We start from the raw sequence: 24060 nt of genomic DNA on the forward strand, positions 1-24060 counted from the left end.
CATATTCCTGATTCCTGCCCTTCATCCTGCCTTCCTCCTGGATTGCTTCTCTGGCTTTGACCCAGTACATCTTTTGGACTTCTCCTTGATTGCCGCCTGCCTTGACCACGTGCTCACTTCTTGGACTTTGCTTGATTGCCGCCTGCCCTGATCCTTTGTACATCTTGATTCTGCTATCGTCTGCTGCCTTCATGGGATTCTTCATCATCGGAGACCTGCACCTAAGTCCAGCCAGCTCTGACAACCAAGGGCTCAACCTGTGGGGAACGAGGGCTGGTATTGATGAAGGTCCTGTTGGGTCTCTGCACCGGTCAACTCTGCCAGCCGACGGCGAGGACTTACAGAGCTCCTCCTTGCAGGCAGCATCAACCTCGCCTCAATCCAAGGGTCCCCGTCCCCCCCCCGCAACAGTTTGCTGAGGCCATGGACCCAGCAGAGCTCTGTGGCCTCCAGGCCATCTGGGCTTGGCTCAGAAAAGACAGCAGCAGCAACAATTCCTGGAAGCACTGGCAAGTTCGATGGAACGGCTGAGCACCCGTCTTGACATGACCACTGCCTTGACTAGTCCAGGGGTTCCAGCGACACCAGTAACTGTGGCAGCCCCCCCCCCCAAGTCTGTTTCCCAGTAATCCCACATACGCGAGGGATCCCAAACAATGTCGCGGATTCCTAATGAGTGCTTTATGCAATTTTCAACGGGCACAGTTTTCCAATGATACTATGAAAACCACCTTCATCCTCTCTTTCCTGATTGGGAAGGCCTCTGGGAGCGTGGAGATCCTTTACTTCAGGGCATACAACTCTTTGTTAAAGCTTTTAAACAGTTATTTGAGGAACCGGGACGTCTGGCCACTGTGGGATCGGATGTACTGTACCTGCGGCAGGGTACCAGACCCCTGATGGAACATGCCATCGAGTTCTGCACGATGGCCATGGAATTGAATTGGCAAGAGGATATCCTCCGGAACATTTTTTTGTAAGGAGTATCCCCCCAAATTAAAGACAAAGTTGCTGCCAGAGAGCTGCCTGACTCGCTAGACGCCCTCATAGATCTGACCGGGATGATTGACCGACATCTTCAACAGAGAGCTCAGGAGTTGCGAACACCACGCAAGCAGGTGCTACTGGTCCCATCATTTTCCCATCCCGTATGCCAACCATGGCCAAAACGCCCGCTTCAGCCTGTCTGGAAGAACCCAATCAGCTCGGGCAGAGCCACATCATGTTGGAGGAGAAACACTATTGCTGTACCTTGGCCCTCTGTTTCTACTGACCAGGCAAGGGGCATCTTCTAGCACAATGCCCAGTGAAACAGGGAAACTGATGAGCCTAGGAACCAGTGGGGAGATGTACCTAGGCTATACTATTCCTGTTCCCCAACTCACCCTTCCTGTGGAGATCACCTCAGGAGACCACGTATTCTCCACCATAACACTAGTGGACTCTGGCGCGGGGGGAACTTCATCATAAAGGCACTACTTGAGACTATCCACAGTTCCCAGAGACACTCCATTGATCATATCTTCCTTATACGAGGAACCCCTCCCAGGTCAGATTACTTCAACGACTGCGCCACTTCGCCTCCGCACTGGCGTTCTACATGTGCAGGAGATAACATTGTTTGTCCTCGAGAAGGCTGTACACCCAGTTGTGCTCGGATTGCCCTGGTTGCAGCTTCATTTTCCCAGTTTAGATTGGGGAACTCCATAATTAGCAAAGTGGGGCCCTTGCTGCCATACCTCCTATCTTCGTCAGATTCAGCCTCTATCTCCTGTTCCTCTAGTTACAACCTCCTTAGGATTACCACTGCAGTATGCTGATTTTACAGAAGGCTTCTCTAAGAAGAAAGCAGAGACCTTACCAGAGCATCAATTCTTTGATTGTGCCATCAATCTTATACCTGGTGCCACTCCACCGCAGGGAAGAGTCTACCCACTATCTCTGCTAGAAACAAAGGCTATGTCCCAGTACATCTAGGAGAACCTCACAAGGGGTTTCATTTGACCATCCAAATCCCCAGCTAGGGCAGGCTTCTTTTTCGTTTCAAAAAAGAATGGTACACTACGACCCTGCATAGACTATCGAGGTTAAATGCTATAACGAAGAAGGATCGCTACCCCTTGCCCCTTATCTCTGAACTTCTTGATCACCTGCAAGGAGCCAGGATATTCACAAAACTTGACCTCCATGGAGCGTACAGTCTTATCCACATTAAATCAGGTGACAAATGGAAGATGGCATTCAACACACAGGATGGCCATTACGAATACTTGGTAATGCCCTTTGGACTCTGCAATGCTCCTGCCGTGTTTCAAAACATGATGAACGAGGTTTTCCAAAATCTCTTGTATGTCTGCATGGTAGTCTACCTTAATGATATTCTCATCTTCTCCAAAGATCTTTCTTCTCATCGTCAATATGTCCAGCAAGTTTGCCACTGCCTACACACTAATAAACTGTATGCCAAGCTTGAAAAGTGCATTTTTGAAAAAGAGAATTTGCTCTTCTTGGGATACATAATCTCTAGTGGCTTTTGCATAGACCCTGAGAAAGTGGAAAGTATTCAGAACTGGCCGCAACCCTCTGGTCTCTGTCCTCTGTAACATTTCTTGGGATTTGCAAACTTCTATCTACTACACTTTATTTCCAGTTACTTCCAGATCACAGCATTCCTCTCGACACTCCAGAGGCAGTCAATGTCTTCCTCAAATTGAAGTAAGCCTTCCTTCGAGAGTCCTGCCTCTGCCATCCGGATCCCACACGTCCTTTTAAACTTAAAGTGGATGCTTCTTCTGTGGGAGTCAGGGCAGTATTAAGGCAGCATTCTGACACAGGGATCTTTCATCCTTGCTCCTTCTCTCAGATGTTTTCACCTGATGAACAAAACTATGGCATTGGGGACAAGAAATTGTTAGCTATAAAGATGGCACTCAAAGAATGGTGACATTGGCTGGAAGGAACACAACATCGCATCATGGTTTACACCGACTTTAAAAACTTACAACACCTCCACCATGCCCAGCGTTTGAATGCCCAGCATGCCTGCTGGTCTTTGTTTTTCACCTGCTTTGACTTCAAAGTAAGATACAGCCAGGCAACCAAAAACACCCAGGGGGATGCCCTATCTCGGTCCTTCGAGGTAGAAGATACACCTGACCCGCCTGGGTACATCATTGACCCGGCGTAAATCCTACTGGCTACCACCATGACCATCCCCCCAGGAAAGATGGTCGTTCCACTCCACCTCCATCAAAAGGTTTTGGAATGGTCCCATGATTCTCGTGTCGCGGGCCATCCTGGTCGGGCCTGGACCCCCTCACTCCTCCAGCGGTATTACTGGTGGCCCCAGATGCAAAAGGATGTCCAGGCCTAGGTGGACTCTTGTCGACCTCGCCCAGCAAAAACCTATGGTGGGACAATTTTGAATGCTGTTACAGCCATTACCAGCCCCCAAGGAATCTTGGTGGTGGACCTTCCCCTTTCTAACAGCTGCCATATTATCTGGGTCATCATTGACCGCTTCTCTAAAATGGCCCACTTCATCGCCCTTCCTGGTCTACCTTCTGCACTCAAGTAAGCAAAGCTATTCGTGACCTATGTCTTTCGTCTGCATGGGCTACCTCAGCACATTACCTTCGATCGAGGGGCTCAATTCATGGCCAAATACTGACGTTCCTTATGCCATAAATTCAGCATCACTTTGGATTTTACCACAGCATACCATCCTCAAGCCAACGGTCAAGTGGAACAGACCAACTGCACACTAAAAACCTTCCTCATATCTTTTATCAATGAGAGCCAGGACAACTGGGCTGCTTTCCTCCCATGGGCAGAATTTTATCATAACTCCCACACCAATGCTGCCATCAGATGATCTCCATTCCTGTTGGTTTATGGGCGACAACCAGCCCCTCCACTGCTGGTACCATTGTCCGTTATGTCCTCAGCGGCTCAATTAACAGCACAGGAACTTCGGGACCTGTTTGTTGAGACAGAGGCCATGTTTCAGAGAGCTACCCTGAGAGCAAAAGAGAGACAGATGCCCACCAACGTCCTGCCCCACAGTTGAAGGTTGGGGACAGGGTCTGGTTAAGTACTCGCTACATATGGCTCAGAGTACCCTCTGTGAGGCTGGCTCCATCCTACATCGGGCCTTTTCCCATTGCCCGCCAAATTGGTCCCATCACTTACCAACTGTGCTTGCCTGCCTCCATGAAGATTCACACTGTATTTCACATATCTCTCCTAAAACCCGTAGTGCTGACTTGGCCCACTCGGAAGATTCCTGACCCCCGAAACTATCTACCGAAGAAGACCAAGTCTACCACGTGAGAGAGGTTCTGGACGCCCTTAGGCAGAACAAGAGATGGGAGTATCTCATCGCCTGGGAGGGGCATGGGCCAGAAGAGAACATCTTGTAGTTCTCCTCAAACATAATAGATTAGAATCTCCTCAAAGCATTCCACGCAGCCCATCCTAGGAAACCCTGGTCCCAGGGAGAGGGCTTAGAGGAGGGGTTACTGTTGCGCTTGACCGAACACGGGCATATCCTGTGGCCGGTTGCACTCACCCTAAACCCGGGGCAGTGGCCAGAACTTCGACACTGTCGCAATTCCCCCAACTCAGATGTGGTAGGCTGCTGCACTCAAAAGACCAGGCCACACCGGGACTCTGCTATTCTGTGCAAGCGTCCCTAGGCTCACACATGTCTTTCTTCAATTTAAAAGGCCCACGGCGAGAAACTTCCCACGACGCCCAGCAATGTTGTCACTGCTGTCTTTCTGTTTAAAGCCTGACCTGGCCTGCAGTAGACACCTCAACAACAGATCGAGCTTCTAGGAGTAGTTGGTTTCATCTCTCTGTATTCCTGACTCTGTGTTCCTGATTCCTGCCTTCCTCCTGGATTGCTTCTCTGGCTTTTACCCCAGTACATCTTTTGGACTTCACCTTGATTGCCACCTGCCTTAGCCACGTGCTTGCTTCTTGGACTTTGCTTGATCACTGCCTGCCCTGATCCTTGGTATTATTTGACTCTGCTATCATCTGCTGCCGTCATGGGATTTTTCATCATCAGAGATCTGCACCCAAGTCCAGCGGGCCCTGGCACCCAAGGGCTCAATCTGTGGGGAACGAGGGCTGGAATTGGTGAAGGTCCTGTTGGGTTTCTGCCAGCCGACGGCGAGGACCTGCAGGGCTCCTCCCTGCAGGTAGCATCAACCTCGCCTCGGTCCAAGGGTCTAGCCCCTGCAACAGGTTCTTCATCTGCAAGCCCTTGACTTGTAAACCACTTTGAGCACAAATGTGGTAAGATTGCGGAATAAAAACTCCTGCAAAACTTGGTTATTCAAGCTTGCCTTTCCAGAACCATCTTGTTAGCTTAAAGCATTCTCTTCATCTCTTACTACACTTCTCTGTTTATTTCTCTCCCTTATATGGTTTGATCTGTTATTAGTCTTAGTCTTAGTCTTTTTCATTTATTCTGGTTCCCTCTGAAGAGACCCTTAGTCACTCTTTTGACTTTCCCTTTTATTTAATTTTATATTTATTTATTTATTTATTTTTATTTTATTTTATTTAATTTTAATTTTATTTAATTTTATTTTTATTTTATTCTATTTCATTCCATTTATGTCTTCCGCTATTCCCCACTCCTCTTTATACATACCTTCTCCCTATCTAAGCCTAGTACAAGAACAACATATTTTGATTTATACATTTACTGGACTTTTATTACTTATGACCTTCATTACTATGTAATCCAATTCCAATTCTTATCTACCTTGATTACTATGTAATTTAAATTGTATATTTAGTTTTTCTTCTCTTTGACTATTACTTAAAGTTGCTTAAATGTTCATTGTTCCATGTAAGGCCGTTTGGCATGTTTTTGTTCTTTGTAAACCGGTTTGATTTGCATCTAATGTAGGAAGATCGGTATAGAAAAACAAATAAATAAATAAATAAATAAACAAACCAAACCCAACCCAACCCAACCCAATGCCCTAAAAAGCTTGATCTCCAGACTTGCTCCTCATTAGGACCAACAGTAAAGTTACACAGATAACAAGCCAATGCACGCCATGGTTACACTCTTTAAAATACAAACTTACACACATTAGGTCTTGGCCCAGTCCCAGAACGTCCGTGACCCACTTCTTTTCCACTCCCTTATTCTTGATGCGTGCATGGGCATGTTCGCATGTACTTTGCAGCTTCCTAAAATACACCTTGCTTGCACACAGCCCGCATACATGCATATGTGGGCATTTTTGCGCAAGCAACGCTTTTAAAGTCTACCTGATAGCTTTTAAAAATTAGAGGGAACATTGCTGTGGATAGCTAATGGCAATACTATTGTTCTTTATTTGTTTCAGCCAATCAAAATTTGTGTTCTTGGTCCTACAGCAGTGGGAAAAACTACTGTTTCTGCAAAACTTTGCAGGCATTACAAACTGCATCATATTCAGATCAAAGAAGTCATCACAGAAGCAATAGCTAGGCTGGTAAGTATAGAAAATAATCTTCTCAAGCTCATTTTTCAAAACAGTATCAGAGTAAGATAAGGTTTTTAGTAGATGATAGTAAAATTCATCTTAGCAGAACTGATTTCTATTTATACTGTGCTTCAATGTAATAGGAAATTCCCTAAGCAGTGGATTTCTGCAACTCTTCCTTAATAATGGTTATTGGACTTTTCCTCCAGAAATTTGTCCAAATCTTTTTTAAATGCAGCTACAGTAAAAGCTTTCACCACATCCTCTGGCATCGGATTCCATTGCTTAATTATGCAATGTGGATAAGTGCAAGGTGATGCATATAGGGAAAAATAACCCATGCTATAGTTACACAATGTTAGGTTCCATATTAGGTGCTACAACCCAAGAAAGAGATCTAGGTGTCATAGTGGATAACACATTGAAATCGTTGGTTCAGTGTGTTGCGGCAGTCAAAAAAGCAAACAGAATGTTGGGAATTATTAGGAAGGGAATGATGAATAAAACGGAAAATGTCATAATGCCTCTATATCGCTCCATGGTGAGACCGCACCTTGAATTCTGTGTACAATTCTGGTTGCCGCATCTCAAAAAAGATATAATTGCGATGGAGAAGGTACAGAGAAGGGCTACCAAAATGATAAGGGGAATGGAACAACTCCCCTATGAGGAAAGACTAAAGAGGTTAGGACTTTTCAGCTTGGAGAAGAGATGGCTGAGGGGGGGGATACGATAGAGGTGTTTAAAATCATGAGAGGTCTAGAATGGGTAGATGTGAATCGGTTATTTACTCTTTCGGATAATAGAAAGACTAGGGGGCACTTCATGAAGTTAGCGTGTGGCACATTTAAAACTAATTGGAGAAAGTTCTTTTTCACTCAACGCACAATTAAACTCTGGAATTTGTTGCCAGATGATGTGGTTAGTGCAGTTAGTATAACTGTGTTTAAAAAAGGATTGGATAAGTTCTTGGAGGAGAAGTCTATTTCCTGCTATTAATTGAGTTGGCTTAGAAAATAGCCACTGCTATTACTAGCAACAGTAACATGGAATAGACTTAGTTTTTGGGCACTTGCCAGGTTCTTATGGCCTGGATTGGCCACTGTTGGAAACAGGATACTGGGCTTGAAGGACCCTTGGTCTAATCCAGTATGGCATGTTCTTATGTTCTTATGCATTGAGTAAAAAAATGTTTTCTCTTATTAGTTTTAAATATATTACTTAGTAACTTCATTGTGTGATCCCCTGATCTTTGTACTTTTCAAAAGAGTAAAAAACTGATTAACGTTTACTCATTCAATTCCACTCATTATTTTATAGACCTCTATCATATCTCCCCTCAGCCATCTCTTCTTCAAGCTGAGGAATCCTAACCTCTTTAGCCTTTGTTCATAGAGGAATTGTTCCATTCCCTTTATCATTTTGGTCACCCTTCTCTTGTATACTTCCAATTACACAAATTTACAGCATCAACAAAATGTTGAGAACTGTTTGGAAGACTCCCAGGATTCATACCCACATTTACTCCTATTTTCACTCCTTGCAAACATCTAATTAGACATTCCAGGCATCGTTATCCTTTGGGCATCCAAACTCTCCAAAACAGGCTTTCAAATTCCATCTCCAGCAAACCACTAAGCTCAAATGTTATCTTAGCCATTGTACAAATGTCCCAAATATGAATCTACTAGTGACTTACAGTTGCAGAATCTGACTACTTCCACTTATATGCAATGCAGATTCATGCATCCCCCAACCAATGAGAGACCTATTCAGTCAACTTAGGCCCAATTCTGGGGATCTCCAGTTCAAATATGAAAATCTTAGTTTCATGAAATTATTTCAGATCTGTTAGTTAAAATTTGTAACCTATCATAAGAACATAAGAACATGCCATACTGGGTCAGACCAAGGGTCCATCAAGCCCAGCATCCTGTTTCCAACAGTGGCCAATCCAGGCCATAAGAACCTAGCAAGTACCCAAAAACGAATTCCCTGTACGTACCAGGATCAATCCAGACTGCTGGGTTATGCCTCCCCTCCAGCAGATGGAGACAGAGAAAAGCTGAAACGCACCCCCCAGATATACTGGCGTGCCACCTGCAGTCCCTCAGTATTTTCTCTGACTCTAGCAGATTGAGAGGCATAACCTGCGGTCCTGATCTCTTGGTTTATACATTACTGATCCAGGTTTTGTTTAATCTATATTACCCTGACTAGATCAATTCGTTCTCCCTTCCTTTCTTGGTCTGTCTAGTTTGGGAAAAAAAAAAAACTATTATTAAGATTAGTTAAGGGAGTTTGGTCTTGTTTGGGTGCTTTGTTGCGCAGCGAGGTCACACTTCTCAAGGCAGGCTTGTAGGGCATTGCCCTCTCTCGATTTCCCGGAGCTAGTATAGTCCCAGGGGACAGGGGGAGAGCTTACCGGTGGGCCGGTTACCCTCCCCCACCCACATGTACCATTCCAGAAGGTCTTCTGAAGGGGGCTGCTAAATTTTGTTTCTTCTTAAAAAAAAAAAAAAAAAAGAACGGCTGCTTAAGTCCTGTTGGTGGCAGGCAGTGAGCCTCTTTATTTCAGCCCCGGCCTGCCATTACTAGGTCCCGGGACTCCGGAGGGGGTGGCTGGGTCACCCAGCGCTGCACTGCTTACCTTTTTGGTGCACTTTTTTCCCTTTGCTGGCAGTTGCCCTTGGTTTCCCGCGTCGGCATGCCGCGTTCTTCGGCCTGCACAGCCTGTGGGGGGGCGGGGGGCGCGACTCTCCCGAAAGGGTCTCTGCTCCCGATGTCTTCCCGGGGGCAAAGGACCCTCTCGGGGGTCGAGCGCTGCCCGCAGTGGATCTTCTCTCCCCGGTGCAGCGCGGCAGAAAGGAGGTCGAGTTTCCCGTTCTTCGGCCCCGCCTCCTGCCTTCGGGGGGGCAGCGGCCATTTTGAACACGCGGCAGGCAAGGGAATCTGCGTCGGAGGAGGATTCCTCCCCATCTCCTTCACCGCCTACCTTATCTCCTCGGAGCACGCCCGATTCGGAGGCGCACCGGCCCCCCCTCCCTCCCAGCCCGTGGCAGACAGCTTGAAACGGTCAGTGACCCCTTTTTCTTCCCAGTTTGTGCTTTTAATGCACAAAGCCTTTTTAGAGGCTGAAGCGGGTATGGAGGTGGATGGGCCACCTCCACCAAAGGTCCCCAGGGCTGGTGAAATATGGGAAGGGCTGGGGCTCGCGTCCCTCGCTCACAGGGGGGGGGGGGGGGGGCTGAAGGTCCGGAGGTGCCGGATTTTGCCCCAGATCCCCCGGAGACACCCGGGTTGGATGGCACTGCCGGGCAGGGGACGGTGGAAGGAGATGATCCCCAGGTGCTTAGACTTTTTAGTAAAGAGGAGTTAAGCTTTTTAATCCTTCATGTGTTGAAGGAATTGGAAATCGCGGCCCCGCATCAGGAAGCTGACACGTCCACGGGGGATGTGGCCATGGCGGGCCTACGGGCCCCCCCCCCCGCAAACTTTTCCATTCCATCATAAGGTTTTTCAGATAGTGTCTAAGGAATGGGATCTCCCCGAAGCATCTTTGTGGGTTAGCAGGGCTATGGATAGGCTGTACCCCCTACCGGTGGAAACCTTGGAGCTCCTCAAGAACCCGTCAGTGGATTCAGCGGTTACGGCCATGGTAAAGCACACTACCATTCCTGTCTCGGGGGGCATTGCATTGAAGGATGTCCAAGATAGGAAATTGGAAGTTTTATTGAAGCGCATCTTTGAGGTTGCGGCATTAGGGGTCCGGGCGGCGGCTTGTAGCAGCCTCGTGCAGAGGGCAAATTTCTTCCTCCTGGTAAGGCGGAGCAGGCCAACTGCGTGGAGGCTGCGGACGCTTTGTATGACCTGCTGCGGACCTCGGCGCGGATCATGTCGTCTGCGGTCTCAGCCAGGCGGCTACTCTGGCTCCGTCGTTGGTCAGCGGATGCATCCTCTAAGGCACGTTTAGGTTCTTTTCCCTTCAAAGGTAAGGTATTGTTTGGGGAGGAGCTGGATCAGCTCATTAAGGACCTAGGAGATAACAAGGTGTATAAGTTGCCAGAGGATAAGCCCCGTCAGCCTCGGCCCTTCGGGAACTCTAGGGCGCGTTTTCGGGGTCAGCGACGGTTCCGCATGGGGAGAGGTGGTTCCTTTTCCCAAAGAAATTGGTCTTCTTCCTTTTGCGGCAGATAGTCGCAACGTTCCGGACCCTCGCAAGGATTTGTTCCTAACAAGACTTCGCAATGAAGGCGCGCAGGCCCATTCCTCTCTTCCGTGCATAGGGGGTCGGTTGTCCCAGTTTTGGGAGGAATGGGTCAAGATAACCTCAGATCAATGGGTTCTCGATGTCATCCGCCACGGTTACGAGTTGGATTTTGCTCGTCCCCTCCAGGATCCTTTTATGATGTCACCTTGCGGTCCTCCGGAGAAGCAGCTGGTGATCACCCAGACTTTGGACCGTTTGAGATCTCTGGGGGCGGTGTTGCCGGTTCCACCGGCCGAGCGCAAGACTGGCCGGTACTCCATTTACTTCATGGTTCCGAAGAAGGAGGGCACGTTCAGGCCCATCTTGGATTTAAAGGTCGTAAACAAGGCGTTACGCGTTCCTCGCTTTCACATGGAGATGCTACGGTCTGTTATTGCGGCCGTCCACAAAGGAGAATTTTTGGCTTCTTTGGATCTGACCGAGGCGTACCTGCACATTGGAATCAGGGAGCATCATCAGAGGTACCTGAGATTCATGGTGTTAGGGAAACATTACCAGTTTTGTGCTCTGCCGTTCGGCTTTGCGACTGCTCCGAGGGGGTAACTCACCAGAATGATGGGTAACTCACCAGAATGATGGCTACTGCCTGGACACAATACCCTTATTCAATAAACATACACATGGTTACTGTGACTCCAACATCAATCTAAGCTTCAACAGCAAGAGGAAATGTGGAAAAAAAGGATTTGCACTCACAAAGCCGGGAGTAGCTGGCTTGTTACGGCGGTTACTACCCCAAACCAAATGTGCCTGATACTTCACTTTCGATGCACATCCAGCATAGCTCTCTGCTCCAACGGCAGGAGAGAAGAAAAACTGATACTTCACGCATATCCAGCATAGCTCTCTGCTTCAACGGCAGGGGAAAAGAAAAACTGATACTTCACGCATATCCAGCATAGCTTCAACGGCAGGGGAGAAGAAAAAAGGATTCACACTCACAAAGCGGGGAGTAGCTGGCTTGTTACGGCGGTTACTACCCCAAACCAAATGTGCCTGATACTTCACTTTCGATGCATATCCAGCATAGCTCTCTGCTTCAACGGCAGGGGAGAAGAAAAACAACCAATAAGGGCTGTATAACATAGTCTGGGTTAAAACAAATAAGCATGGGTGTAGCTTGCTTATTGCGGCGGTTACTACCCCTATTACCCCTAACTAATCAAGCTAGATATTTCACTTGGATGCAGCTCCATCACTGCTCTCTACATTAATGGTGGGGGAGGAAGGGAAATAGAACCAAGAGCTAAAAGAAACAGATAAGTATGAGAGAAAAAATGTGTGAAGCTTGCTGGGCAGACTGGATGGGCCGTTTGGTCTTCTTCTGCCGTCATTTCTATGTTTCTATGTGTTCACCAAGGTTCTCGTGGTCGTGGCAGCCTTCCTGCGCCGTCAAGGAATTCTGGTCCATCCTTATCTCGACGATTGGCTCATCCGGGCGAAGTCGGAAGCATCATGCACGTGGGCGGTTCGGCTGGTGGTACAGCAATTGCAGGCGTTAGGTTGGGTAGTCAACTTTGCGAAGAGCCGGCTGGAGCCGACCCAACAGTTGGAATTCTTGGGGGCCCGATTCGACACCTTGATGGGCAAGGTGTTTTTACCACTTCAACGTATGGTCAATCTGATGTCGCAGCTGTGGCACCTGATGGAGATCCCAGTACCTACAGCCTGGGACTATTTACAGGTCATTGGTCATATGGTTTCTACTCTGGAGATGGTTCCGTGGGCTTTTGCGCATATGCGGCCTTTACAGAGAGTGCTTCTCTCTCGTTGGGACCACAGGTCCAAGGATTACGGCATGGAGTTACCATTAATGGAGCCAGCCCGTTCCAGTCTTGCTTGGTGGCTAATCCCGGACTACCTTCTGCAGGGGGTGGACCTAGAGCATCCATCGTGGATAGTGGTCACAACGGATGCCAGCCTCTCTGGCTGGGGGGCGGTTTGCCAGTCCAGAGCAGTGCAGGGAACATGGTCGGCCCAACAAGCCACTTGGTCCATCAATCGGCTGGAGACCAGGGCGGTGCGGCTGGCCTTGTGGCTCCTCCTCCCGATGCTACGCGGACGAGCGGTGAGAGTTCTGTCAGACAATGCGACCACGGTGGCGTATATCAATCGGCAAGGAGGCACAAAAAGTTGTCCGGTGGCGGACGAAGCGTCGGTATTGATGGCCTGGGCGGAACGTCATTTGTCACGCTTCGCGGCCACCCATATTGCAGGCGTGGACAACGTACAGGCGGATTACCTCAGTCGCCAACTCCTGGATCCAGGGGAGTGGGAGCTATTGGCCGAAGCGATGTATCTCATCACCCAGCGTTGGGCAGTCCCGCACCTGGATTTGATGGCGACTTGGTTAAATGCAAGGGCCGCGCGGTTCTTCAGCCGAAGGTGAGAACACGGCTCGGAAGGCGTGGATGCGCTGGTGCTGCCGTGGTCTCTTCACGTCCTCCTCTATGTGTTTCCTCCGTGGCCCCTGGTGGGAAAGGTGTTGAGGCGCATAGAATCCCATCGGAGGCTAGTGATTCTCCTGGCTCCGGAGTGTCCACAGCGTCCGTGGTTCGTGGATCTTGTCAATCTGGCCGTGGACGGTCCGCTGCGATTAGGTCATCTTCCGAATCTTCTTCAGCAGGGTCCGGTATTTTTCGATCTGGCGGATCGCTTTTGTCGGTCATTGCCACACTCCTGCGTGCGCGTAGATCTTCGACCACGCTCGCTTATGCAAGGGTGTGGAAGGTGTTTGATGCTTGGTGTGGTGCCCTGAAGATATCGCCACGGTGGTCTTCTGTGACGCATATCCTCACTTTTCTGCAGGAGGGTTTGAAGAAAGGTTTGGCCTACAGTTCCCTTAGGGTTCAGGTAGCGGCTCTGGGGTGCTTGAAAGGTAAGGTCGAAGGATTCTCTCTCGCCAGCCACCCGGATGTTGCTCGTTTTTTGCGGGGGGTTAGGAATTTGCGCCCTCTGGTGTGGAGGCCATGTCCTTCCTGGAGCTTGAACCTGGTTCTACGTGGTCTCTGCGCGGTACCGTTTGAGCCCCTTAAGTTGTCCTCGTTGAAGGACTTAACTCTCAAAACGGTGTTTCTAGTGGCCATTGCTTCCGCTCGGCGAGTCTCGGAATTGCAGGCTCTTTCTTGTAGGGAACCGTTCCTGCGGATCTCGGAGTCGGGAGTTTCATTGCGTACAGTTCCTTCCTTCTTGCCCAAGGTAGTTTCGGCCTTTCATGTGAATCAGACGGTGGAGTTGCCTTCCTTTTCGGAAGAGGAGCTTCGGTCTACTCAAGGTCGGGACTTAAAGCGTTTGGATGTCCGTCGGGTGCTCCTCAGGTATTTGGAGGTGACTAATGATTTTCGGAGATCGGATCACTTGTTCGTCTTGTGGAATGGTCCCAAGAAGGGTCTTCAGGCATCCAAGACGACGATAGCTCGATGGTTAAAGGAGGCCATCGCTTCCACATACATTGGATGTGGTAAGGCTGTTCCTGATGGTCTGAAAGCTCACGCTCTTCGCTCTCAGGCAACTTCATGGGCTGAAAGCCATTTTGTGTCTTCTCAGGAGATTTGCAGGGCGGCCACTTGGAAATCCTTGCATACTTTTGCGAGGCACTATCTCCTGGATGTTCGTGGTCCGTCATCCGAGTTTTTTGGGAGCAGTGTCATTCGAGCGGGACTCTCGGGGTCCCACCCCATTTAAGGCAGCTCGGGTATATCCCAGCAGTCTGGACTGATCCTGGTTCGTACAGGGAAAGGAAAATTAGTTTCTTACCTGATCATTTTCGTTCCTGTAGTACCAAGGATCAGTCCAGACGCCCGCCCAAGTCTGTTTTGCGGAGAGCCCGCTCGTGGTTATTATGCTCTTACAGGTTTTTTGTCTACAAGAGTTTACACACTGTACACGGTAAGTTATTGGTCTTGCATTCTATTCGGTACAGGAAATTTCTGTGTTTAGAGAATTACTGTGTTTTCTCTTTTGTCTGTCGTTCAAAGGAGTTGATCTGGTCAGTGGTTGTTAAAAAGAAATAAAAAAAGTGTTGGCGGAGGTGGTCATTGAGTCCTTCTGCTTTGATATCGAATATACTGAGGGACTGCAGGTGGCACACCAGTATATCTGGGGGGTGCGTTTCAGCTTTTCTCTGACTCCATCTGCTGGAGGGGAGGCATAACCCAGCAGTCTGGACTGATCCTTGGTACTACAGGAACGAAAATTATCAGGTAAGAAACTAATTTTCCTGTCTATTCCATGTTACCATTGCTAGTAATAGCAGTGGCTATTTTCTAAGTCAACTTAATTAATAGCAGGTAATGGACTTCTCCTCCAAGAACTTATCCAATCCTTTTTTAAACACAGTTATACTAACTGCACTAACCACATCCTCTGGCAACAAATTCCAGAGTTTAATTGTGTGTTGAGTGAAAAAGAACTTTTTCCAATTAGTTTTTTTTTTTAATTTATTCTTTATTAATTTTTTAATGATTTACATCATGAAAACCTAAACAAATATGTATCACAGTACATTTACCATAGTACACATTTACATAATACGGGGGAGATAATCTACTATTAGTCAGGAAAATTGTATCTAATTAGAGTCCCCAATAATTAAATGAGGCTCTCTTTAGTCAATATACAATAATTGGAGACTGGAGTATATTTTCCCTACAGAGGCCTTTTACCATTAATTTACAATTTCGCTTACTGATTTATCCCTTAAGAATGTCTCTAAGTGAATTGGATCAGTGAATCCAAATTTTTTCCCTTTATAATTAACATAACACAAACAGGGAAACTTTAAGAAGAAAGATGCTCCTAGAGCCACCACTCGATGTTTTAAAGCTAAAAAGGTTTTCCTTCTTGCTTGGGTGGCTCTGGCCACATCAGGGAATATTTGAATTTTTGATCCACAAAAAGAGACATCCTTGTATACAAAGAACTTTCTGAACATCTTTTCTTTGTCCTGTTCTGAAACAAAGGTAATAAAAAGGGTAGCCCTATTCTCGATCAAGTCTAGGGACTCCTCCAAGAAGGTTGATATACCAATACTTGGAGGTGATCTCCAATTAGTTTTAAATGTGCCACATGCTAACTTCATGGAGTGCCCCCTAGTCTTTCTATTATCCGAAAGAGTAAATAACCGATTCACATCTACCCGTTCTAGACTGGAGGGTGGTTAATGTAACCCCAATATTTAAAAAGGGCTCCATGAGTGATCTGGGAAACTACAGATCAGTTAGCCTGACGAAAGTGTTCCAAAGATCAAAATCACAGACCATATAGAAAGATATGGTTTAATGGCACAAAGTCAGCATGGCTTTACCCAAGGCAAGTCTTGCTTCAGAAATATGCTTCACTTTTTTTAAGGGGTTAATAAAAAGGTAGATAAAGGTGAACCAGTAGATGTACTGTATTTGGATTTTCAGAAGACATTTGACAAAGTTCCTCATGAGAGGCTTCTAAGAAAAGTAAAAAGTCATGAGACAGGTGGCGATGTCCTTTCGTGGATTACAAACTGGTTAAAAGACAGGAAACAGAGAGTAGGATTAAATGGACAATTTTCTTAGTTGAAAAAGGTAAACAGTGGAATGCCTCAAGGATCTGTACTAGGACCCGTGCTTTTCAATATATTTATAAATGATCTGGAAAGGAATACGACGAGTGAGGTAATGCAGATGATTCAAAATTATTCAGAGTAGTTAAATCACAAGCAGATTGTGATAACTTGCAGGAGGACCTTGTGAAACTGGAAAATTGAGCATCCAAATGGCAGATGAAATTTAATTTGGATAAGTGCATGGTGATGCATATAGGGAAAAATAACCCATGCTGTAGTTACATGATGTTAGGTTACATATTAGGAGCTACCACCCAGGAGAGAAATCTAGGCGTCATAGTGGATAATACATTGAAATTGTTGGCTCAGTGTGCTGCAGCAGTCAAAACAGCAAACAGAATTTTAGGAATTATTAGGAAGGGAATAGTGAATAAAACAGAAACTGTCATAATGCCTCTGTATCTCTTCATGGTGAGACCGCACCTTCAATACTGTGTACAATTCTAGTCGTTGCATCTCAAAAAAGATATAGTTGCGATGGCGAAGGTACAGACAAGGGCGACCAAAATGATAAAGGGGATGGAACAGCTCCCCTGTGAGGAAAGGCTAAAGAGGTTAGGACTGTTCAGCTTGGAGAAGAGACGGCTGAGTGGGGATACGATAGAGGTGTTTAAAATCATGAGAGGTCTAGAACGGGTAGATGTGAATCAGTTATTTACTCTTTCAGATAATAGAAAGACTAAGGAGTACTCCATGAAGTTAGCATGTGGCACATTTAAAACTAATCGGAGAAAGTTCTTTTTCACTCAACGCACAATTAAACTCTGGAATTTGTTGCCAGAGGATGTGGTTTGTGCAGTTAGTATAGCTGTGTTTAAAAAAGGATTGGATACGTTCTTGCTGCTACTAATTAAGTTGACTTAGAAAATAGCCGCTGCTATTACTAGCAACAGTAACATGGAATAGACTTAGTTTTTGGGTATTTGCCAGGTTCTTATGGCTTGGATTGGCCACTGTTGGAAACAGGATGCTGGGCTTGATGGACTCTTGGTCTGACCCAGTATGGCATGTTCTTATGTTCTTATCAAATTTTCAATTTCTATAGAACTTAAGTTTCAAAATCAGACCATCGAATATGTAAGAGGAAGACAACCTTTTACTATACAGGTGGAGTCAAGTCATTGATTAAATTTGCAATCTTGTCTTTAAAAAAGGTAGCGAAAGCATTACAATCATTAATTTACGCAAGGTGCTGTGAGGATGTTAAGACAGGTTTCACTAAATCATGAACATAATTAAATAGCATTCTAGAATTAAACATATATTCATGAATTCTCTTTCCATAAAATTCTTTTTGGCCTCAGAAATCTTGGACCTATATTTACACAGAAAAGAGCGGTAAATAGGTAAGGACTCTCTAGAGCGATTTGTCCTCCACGCTCTTTCCTTCTGTCTAAGAACTTTTTAAGATTCCTTAAATCATCATTATACCAGAGGTTCTTTGGTTTTGAACATGACTTAATTACTCTCTTTTTTAATGGTTTTATGTCATTCGCTAGAGTGGTAGTAGAATTAATCCAAGAATTAACAGCCGATTCAATTGAATCAAATTGAATGGATGATATAACTTTAGGTAAAGAGTCAACTAATTAATCTGTTGTAAATGGGGGTCGATAATCAAAACATAGTTTGCTGTAAGGGAGTACTACATTTAGGACAGAAAGAACAACCCGCTTTAATTAAAAAATGGTCTGACCAAGGAACAGGAGTACAAGACGGGGGCGCTATACTATCAAGTTTGCCATTGGTAAAAGTTAAATCTAGTATATGGCCAGCTTTGAGTTGGCTGGTCGACGATTTGTGACAATCTTAAAGTATAAGAATGATGTATTTGTAAACACAGTATAAGAAGGATGTATTTGTAAACTACCTCGAGGAGTTACCTTCTGTTTCCTTTATTCTATTTAGTTTAATATGTTTTATGCTAATTTTTTGAATATGTGTATTTTATTAATTTTAGGTTTTATTTCTCTTAACAGCTAAATTTTCTTTTTACCCTATATAATTTTTAGCTGTTACTATTTATGACCATTGTATTGCTGATATTGTTTTATATTGTGTAAACCAATGTGAAGGCTTGTCCGATGTGTCGGTATATAAAATTTAATAAACCACTAAACCAGCTAGCAAAAATAAAACATTTTCACAAGTTGCTGATTAAGGGTTTGCATCCATATGTAAATTAAAATCTCCCAGCACCAGGGTTGGAATCTCAGAATCTAAATTCTCGGTCAAAGCTTCTATTAGTGGAGAGCTGTTATGATCAATTGCTCCAAGAGGGGCATAGATCAGACCTATCTGTAACTGTTTATTTTTAAAAACACCAGTTTCAAAGGGGGAATCATATCAGTATACTGATAAGTTAAATGTAATTCTTTTTTGCTTAGTAGGAGTAAACCTCCTTCCGTTTTATCCGTAGGAATAGAAAAAGTATTATAATTGGGGTGAGAAAGTTGATTAATTAATACCAGGTCAGTCCTTTTAAACCAGGTTTCGGTAATGTATATAATATCAGGAGAAGCATCAGAAATCAAATCATTTATAATGGGGATTTTTTTTCATAAGACTGGGCAATTAACTAAATAGATGGAGAACAATGATGCAAGAATCACGTGAGAAGTCAACACCCGCGAAAGAGGCCTAACAATTTTAACCTGGTTCGATTTTCTTATTCCCAAATTTTATAATCAGATCTATATTGCCCATTATTCAGAACCGTATTAATATAAAAAAAACCTCCATTATGTTACTCATACCAGAAGACAATGAATAAAGTCAAACAGGAAGTCCACGAGAAAATTCTCAAAGATGCCCAAAGGGGCGCACCAAGAGGCGATCCCCTTAGTCGCGCAACACCTCCAGCGTTGCGCTCATACCCTTAACCTCCCATGCAGTTGGATGATGTCAGCAATGGGAGGGACTAGCCCTCACATGAAGGGGGGAGGGGGGTGCACGGCGGATGGTCCGTGAAAGTCAGCAGCAGGAGCCGATGAGTTTTTAAGCAGTCTCTGGTGATTTTGAGGCAAGGTGCAGGAGAGCAGAAATGAAGACAGCCTCAGACATTGTGCTCGTGCCCTTAACCCCCATGCAGTTGAATGATGTCAGCAATGGGAGGGACTAGCCCTCACATGAGGTGGGGGGCACGGCGGATGGTCCGTGAAAGTCAGCAGCAGGTGCCGATGAATTTTTAAGCAGTCTCTGGTGGTTTTGAGGCAAGGTGCAGGAGAGCAGAGAAGGCAGAGCTGAAATGAAGACAGCCTCCGATGTTGCGCTCGTGCCCTTAACCCCCATGCAGTTGGATGATGTCAGCAATGGGAGGGATTAGCCCTCACATTGGGGGGGGGGCATGGCGGATGGTCCGTGAAAGTCAGCAGCAGGAACTGAAGAGTTTTTAAGCAGTCTCCGGTGGTTTTGAGGCAAGGTGCAGGAGAGCAGAGATAGAAGAGCTGAAATGAAGACAACATTGACAAAACAGAAATCATCCTCTTAGAAAGAAAGGCCTCAATCACAAATCAAACATCAGTAACATTGCAAGTTAACTTTACAATGACATTAGCAGATAACGTACATGACCTAGGAATTATTATTGACCCTGAGCTCTGTCTGAAAAAACACATAACAAACAAAGTAAGACAGGGCTACGGCAAGCTTATGATACTTGATTTGAGAAGGTCGGTATATAAAAATCCTAAATAAATAAAATAAAAATAAATACTTAAGCGATTAAAGCCATAACTATCACAAAATGACTTTAGAACAGCGGTTCTCAACCTGGGGGTCGCAACCCCGGCGGGGGTCGAACAACCACAACACAGGGGTCACCTAAAGCAGGGTCCCCAACCACCGGTACCGGGCCGTTGGGGTTTTTTGCCGGTCCGCGGCGCCGCGGCTGCTGCGGGGAGGCGGGGCGAAGCTGGAGACCTGCCTCCTCCAACCACAAAAGGAAGCGAGTCGCGGTGCTCCTCCTACTTCCTTCCTGCCCGCCCTGCCCCGGAAGACAAATGTTGCCGGAGCCGCACGGGCAGGAAGGAGGAGGCGCTTCAGTCGCGTGCAGAAGAGGAGCAGCGGGGCGGGAAGACTAGGGCCGCTGCAGAGCCCATCCTGTGGTAACCCGTAAAGAAGAGGCCCAGAGGTAAGAGAGAGGTGTGTGCGAGTATGAGATGAGTTGAGAGACTGTGTGTGTTTGCAGAGACAGCATGTGAGAGCCTCTGTGTGTGTGAAAGAGACAGCATGTAAGAGTGAGAGCCTGTGCTTGAGCAAGGCAGCATGTGAGGGTGTGAGAGAGCCTGTGTGTGAGACTGACAGCCTGTGCCAGTGAGAGCCTGTGTATGTGTGTGTGAGAGAGAAATGCATGTGAGAATGAGAACCTGACTGTATGTTTGAGGGAAGAAGACAGGTGGAGAGAAAAGAAATAGAAAAAAAGGCAATATTAAAGGAAATGGCAAAAAATTAGAAAGGGAAGCAGATGTAAAAAAAAAAACATTTTATTTTTTTATAGCAGTTAATGCCCTCACATACTCATACCCCTCTCCCCACCCCCCTACAAGCAAATCTCTGGCCCCCACACTCTCATTCCCCCCTCCCTAACCCCTCCTAGCACATCTCTGGTCCCCACACTCTCATTCCCCCCCCTCTGTAACCCCTCCGAGCACATCTATGGCTCCACACACACTGATTACCCCCTCCCTAACCCCTCCAAGCACATCTCTGGCCCCTCACACACATTCCCACCTCCCTAACCCCTCCCAGCACATCTCTGGCCCCCACACTCATTCCCACCTCTCTAACCCCTCCGAGCACATCTCTGGCCCCCCACACGCTGATTCCCTCCTCCCAGCACATCTCTGGTCACCACACTCTCATTCCCCCCCCTCCGTAACCCCTCCCAGCACATCTCTGGCCCCGCACACACTGATTACCCCCTCCCTAACCCCTCCGAGCACATCTCTGGCCCCCCACACACTCATTCCCCCTCCCTACATCCTAATTCCTCCCCTCCTGCTACCTGGCTGTAGCTGCACACTCTGGATTCCTTTGCTGTTGCGCTCCAATGCCGTGCTGCTCTTCCCGTTCCGCCCACGTGAGATGCTGTGCAGTGCTGGCAGTGTTGCCAGGTTTTCATGAAAGAACAAGCACTTTTTTCCAAAAAAACAAGCCCAAAAAAAGCCCAACACACATGAGATTGAAACATTTTATTTTTTTATAGCAGTTAATGCCCTCACATATTCATACCCCTCTCCCCACCCCCCTACAAGCAAATCTCTGGCCCCCACACTCTCATTCCCCCCTCCCTAACCCCTCCGAGCACATCTATGGCCCCCCCACACACTGATTCCCCCCTCCTAGCACATCTCTGGCCCCCACACTCTCATTCCCCCCCTCCGTAACCCCTCCGAGCACATCTATGGCCCCGCACACACTGATTCCCCCCTCCCTAACCCCTCCTAGCACATCTCTGGCCCCCACATACTCATTCCTCTCTCCTCAGCCCCCTCCAAGCACATCTCTGGCCCCTCACACACATTCCCACCTCCCTAACCCCTCCGAGCACATTTCTGGCCCCCACACTCATTCCCACCTCTCTAACCCCTCCGAGCACATCTCTGGCCCCCCACACGCTGATTCCTTCCTCCCAGCACATCTCTGGCCCCCACATACTCAGTCTCCTCTCCCCAGCCCCCTCCAAGCAAATCTCTGGCCCCCACACTCATTCCCACCTCCCTAACCCTCTCCGAGCACATTTCTGGCCCCGCACACACTCATTCCCCCCTCCCTAACCCCTCCTAGCACATCTCTGGCCCCCACATACTCATTCCTCTCTCCTCAGCCCCCTCCAAGCACATCTCTGGCCCCTCACACACATTCCCACCTCCCTAACCCCTCTGAGCACATTTCTGGCCCCCCACATTCATTCCCACCTCTCTAACCCCTCCGAGCACATCTCTGGCCCCCCACACACTGATTCCTTCCTCCCAGCACATCTCTGGCCCCCACATACTCAGTCCCCTCTCCCCAGCCCCCTCCAAGCAAATCTCTGGCCCCCACACTCATTCCCACCTCCCTAACCCTCTCCGAGCACATCTCTGGCCCCTCACACACATTCCCACCTCCCTAACCCCTCCGAGCACATCTCTGGCCCCCACACTCATTCCCCCCCTCCCTAACCCCTCCGAGCACATCTCTGGCCCCCACACTCATTCCCACCTCTCTAACCCCTCCGAGCACATCTCTGGCCCCCACACTCTCATTCCCCCCTCCCTAACCCCTCCGAGCACATCTCTGGCCCCCACACACTCATTCCCCCCCCCCCCAAGTACATCTCTGGCCCACACACACTCATTACCCTCTCCCAACATACTAACTCATTCCCTCCTGATACCTGGCTGTAGCTGCACACTCTGGATTCCTTTGCTGTTGCTCTCCAATGCTGTGCTGCTGGCCTTCCCGTTTCGCCCACGTGTGATGCTGTGCTGGCTGGGTCTGCCCACAAAATGTGCTCCTGACGTGTGCATCAACAAGGCTTGCAGCTCCTGCTCTGATTGGCTTACTGCTGCAATATAGGGATAGGGTGCGCCTGCTATGGACAGGCTTCATCGCAGCAGCAGCAGCCAATCACTGTATGATTCAGAGCACAAGCCCCGCCCAACAAGCCCAAAAAAATGCGACAGGCAGAAAAAAATAGCCCAATTAAAAGCAACCCGCGAATCGGAAAAAAAAACCGCGAATGACTACAAAAAGAAGCCCAATCTCGCGGTAAATAAGCGAGGTTGGCAACACTGAGTGCTGGCTAGGTCTGCCCACAAAATGTGCTCCTGACGTGTGCATCAACAAGGCTTGCAGCTCCTGCTCTGATTGGCTTACTGCTGCAATATAGGGATAGGGTGCGCCTGCTATGGACAGGCTTCATCGCAGCAGCCAATCACTGTAACATGATTCAGAGCACAAGTCCCGCCCAACAAGCCCAAAAAAACATGACTGGCAGAAAAAATAGGCCAATTAAAAGCAACCCGCGAATCGGGAAAAAAAACCGCGAATGACTACAAAAAGAAGCCCAATCTCGCGGTAAATAAGCGAGGTTGGCAACACTGGTGCCAATAGCAGCAATTAGCGCCTCCCCAATAGCCACGTGGCAGCAGTGGCAGTAATTAGATTAATTGTTTGACTCAGCTGGAGGTGACAAAGTATGAAGTGGGATGTGAAATCAGCTTGATCTGGTGGAGAATTAGGATTGCTGTTACACATGAACTGTATTTGGCAAACATTATTAAAGGGAGCCAGGATAATCAATTGAAGGCTGCAGCTGAGGACTGATTCATTATGACTCATGTAGAAATTAGTGTTTTTTCCAGATTAGTCTGCATAACACAATTCTCAACATTCAGCATTATTTCTGCTGCATAGACTTTTATCTGAGAGGCTCTGAGGTTGTGAGGGAGCCAGTAAGAGTGAGAGCATGAGTGTGTATGAGAAAATCCAGGGGAGTAAGAGTGTGTGTGAGTGGGGGGGGGGGGGGGGGAGAGTGTCTTACACCCTGAGAGTGTATCAGTGTCTGTGAGAGGTTATGGTGGGTATAAGAGCATGAATGTGTATTTATGTGACAGTGTATGTGTGAGAGAGAAGGGACATGTGAGAGTATGTGTGAGAGAGAGAGGATAACCTCCTAATCCTCGACAATATCAGGGTGACTGGAAATAAAG

The 24060-nt window shown here is 47.1% G+C and overlaps 1 protein-coding gene across 2 annotated transcripts in view; it reads left to right on the plus strand.

The window, feature by feature from the left end:
• AK7 (adenylate kinase 7) overlaps positions 1 to 24060 on the plus strand; it is a 180332-nt gene that overhangs the window by 95625 nt on the left and 60647 nt on the right. For both annotated transcript variants that reach the window (XM_029597899.1, XM_029597898.1), the window contains exon 11: positions 6375 to 6503. In XM_029597899.1, the coding sequence (XP_029453759.1) occupies positions 6375 to 6503 (129 nt within the window). The remainder of the gene's footprint in view (positions 1 to 6374; positions 6504 to 24060) is intronic.

The sequence above is a fragment of the Rhinatrema bivittatum genome, chromosome 4 (assembly GCF_901001135.1).
Source record: "Rhinatrema bivittatum chromosome 4, aRhiBiv1.1, whole genome shotgun sequence".
NCBI lineage: Eukaryota > Metazoa > Chordata > Amphibia > Gymnophiona > Rhinatrematidae > Rhinatrema > Rhinatrema bivittatum.